The sequence below is a fragment of the Populus alba genome, chromosome 12 (assembly GCF_005239225.2).
Source record: "Populus alba chromosome 12, ASM523922v2, whole genome shotgun sequence".
Taxonomy (NCBI): domain Eukaryota; kingdom Viridiplantae; phylum Streptophyta; class Magnoliopsida; order Malpighiales; family Salicaceae; genus Populus; species Populus alba.
The window spans coordinates 6,536,066-6,538,742 of NC_133295.1; the positions used below are offsets into that span (position 1 = coordinate 6,536,066).

Below are 2,677 nucleotides of genomic sequence, written 5' to 3' on the forward strand. Positions count from 1 at the left end.
CACTTGAGAGTAAAAAAGAAGCGATGCGTTCGCCGACCACAACGCGGTCGTTTATGTAGCCCATGCATTTCAATTTACTAGACACATTTCTTATTATTTATTTACTAAAAATATTGCTTCTTAATCTATATATGTATTTATATATTCCTCATGAATTGCACTACGCCTTTTGAGCTCGCTTTTTCTTCACGCTTTTAATCACCATCCCAATAAATATGATTTTATATTATATTTATAAGAGTAGATTTTCAATATGCCAGTTGGCACTATTATATACAACGCAACGTACTAATATAAAAGACAGGGCTGAGAGCTCAGGCGTCACTGGGTAGTTAAGTGAAGAACTAGGAGATGCAAGGGGAGAATAAAAGAGTTATAGATTCATACTTCACATGAAGATGGCATTGATTCGTTTGAAAAAAAAAAAAAGAAAAAGAAGGCAAAAGAAATCTCTTTCAGACACCTCCCCGATATTTGAACCCCCTCCCTCCCTCTCTCTCTCATTCATATATATATATATTACCAAAAACCTAACAAATACGTTCATACAATTCAAACTCACAGAGTCACCCCATTGCCCTACCAGTAGGTTCACACCTCTCTCTCTCAACCTCTCCAGCATAGACACCAAACTCTTTTCAGTCTATTTATTACTACTAATTAACACACGCCCGCACTCACATCTCCCTATTACACAAAATCCCACCAAGGACCACACCCTTTTCAGTTTGTTAGCTACTTCTCTTTCAAAAGATCACAGACACTTTTCCATAACCCTTGAAAAGAGATATCAAGCAAGAAAAAAAATGAACATGAACGGTTTTGAATCTCAACAAAGACAAGAACCCTTGAAAAGAAGATGGCAAGAGATTACAAGTGTCCCAAACCTGAGCCAGTTCCCTAGGCCAACTTCTTCTCTACCCAATTTCATGACTAAGCCTATAACCTTTCCTGGCTTTGAAGATGATGATCTTGTTTCTACCATGATCCCTCCGGTGACAGTTGTTCTCGAGGGCCGTTCGATCTGCCAGAGAATTAGCCTTCAGAAGCATGCCAACTATCATAGCCTTGCGAAGGCTTTAAGGCAGATGTTTGTTGACGGAGGCAGCGATTCCGGAGGGTCGACCGCATCATCAGCATCAGAGAGTGTCAGTGATCATGATCTTGATCTCACAAATGCTGTTCCTGGTCATCTCATTGCCTATGAAGACATTGAAAGTGATCTCCTTCTTGCTGGTGACCTTAACTGGAAGTACGTATACGTTATCATTTTGACGAATTATATTGCCATGTTGTAATGTCATTGACTAAATGTACGTGTCCTTTACCCAGGACTCCATATATAAATGGTTTTTTATTATGAAACTCTATTTCTTTCAGCAGTAAGAAATCCTATTAAAAACTTACTTATAGTGGTATAGTTTCTTATCGCCTCATCAGTTATATGATTACTTTAACAATCAACATAGAGATCGTTATTGACACATATATGTTTATATGATGATTGATATACTGATATTGGTAGATTTGTTGATATATTTATCTTGATCATGCTGATGTTGATGGATCTATTAATATATTTATTTGACTATCACATCAATATATATATATATATAGTCAATGGATCAATATATGATAAATCGATAAATATATATTTATGTTAATATGTTATTGACCACATTAGTATATCTATGAATACGTACGGACCCACTTCATGTTCCGTAATGAAATTGTAGCATTGTAAACCCATAACCTATAGAGGTTTCATTTTCCTTTTCTTTTTCGCTCGATAAATTATTGGTTATGCCTGTGATGTAAATGGTTATGCTACACTATTGCTTGCTCTTAATTTGTCACTCTGGGTGTGAATATATAGAGACTTTGTGCGTGTGGCGAAGAGGATTAGGATACTGCCAGCGAAGGGGAATTCAAGGAAGAGAACAGGAGGGGCGGCCTAGGGGCTGGGTTGCTATATATGGTCTGGCTGTGTGATGATTGTATTGATCAAGATGTAAGAAGTCAAGGAGGTTATACAGTTTAATATTTTAAAAAAAACAGGGTTTATGATTTTGCTATGGAAAATATGGCACCTAGCTAGCTAGATTTCTTGGGAAGGACGACCTCGTTTCCTTCTTTGAATAAAAGAACTCTGATCTCCCAAATTCGGTTGTTCAAGGATCTTGTTTTATTTCTAGCAGCTCTAATGTATGTGGTCCATGCATTTGCCCTTATTTCTTGCCTCGCTCTGTTCATCAGAAAAGGTCAAACTTACCTTCTAGCACATGTACGCACCATACCCAGGTGAATCATAACAGTATCAAATCGTTTCATTTGTATATTAGTTTTCATGTCAGTATATCTTTAGCTAAATTTAGTTAATTAATAGAAAAAAGACAATGTTTTCTTTTTATTTCTTTCAATTGGATATGTAAGTGGTGATGGCCTGGTACCCTGGAAGTTTAACGTCTTTCTTGCCGAACATGAGTGGATGAAACTCAGCACTTGCTGTCATATGTAGCTGTCTTGTTCTGTTCCTCTGGAACGAATGAGAGCTAATTTATAGCATATCAGCACTTTCAATCCCATCTCTCTCTCTCAGTTATTGTCGACAACTTTTGGTCAAATACTAACCGAAATGGCCGTTGGATATCGAAGTGGTTAGATACACCAAATTAGC

At 37.1% G+C, this 2,677-nt stretch overlaps 1 protein-coding gene across 1 annotated transcript; it reads left to right on the plus strand.

The window, feature by feature from the left end:
- The first annotated feature begins 711 nt into the window (after positions 1-711).
- LOC118049041 (auxin-responsive protein IAA33) lies at positions 712-2,475 on the plus strand. The gene is made up of 2 exons (XM_035058895.2): positions 712-1,252; positions 1,877-2,475. The coding sequence occupies exons 1-2, from the start codon at positions 807-809 to the stop codon at positions 1,956-1,958; spliced, it is 528 nt and encodes a 175-aa protein (XP_034914786.1). The 5' UTR covers positions 712-806; the 3' UTR covers positions 1,959-2,475.
- Positions 2,476-2,677: the final 202 nt, after the last annotated feature.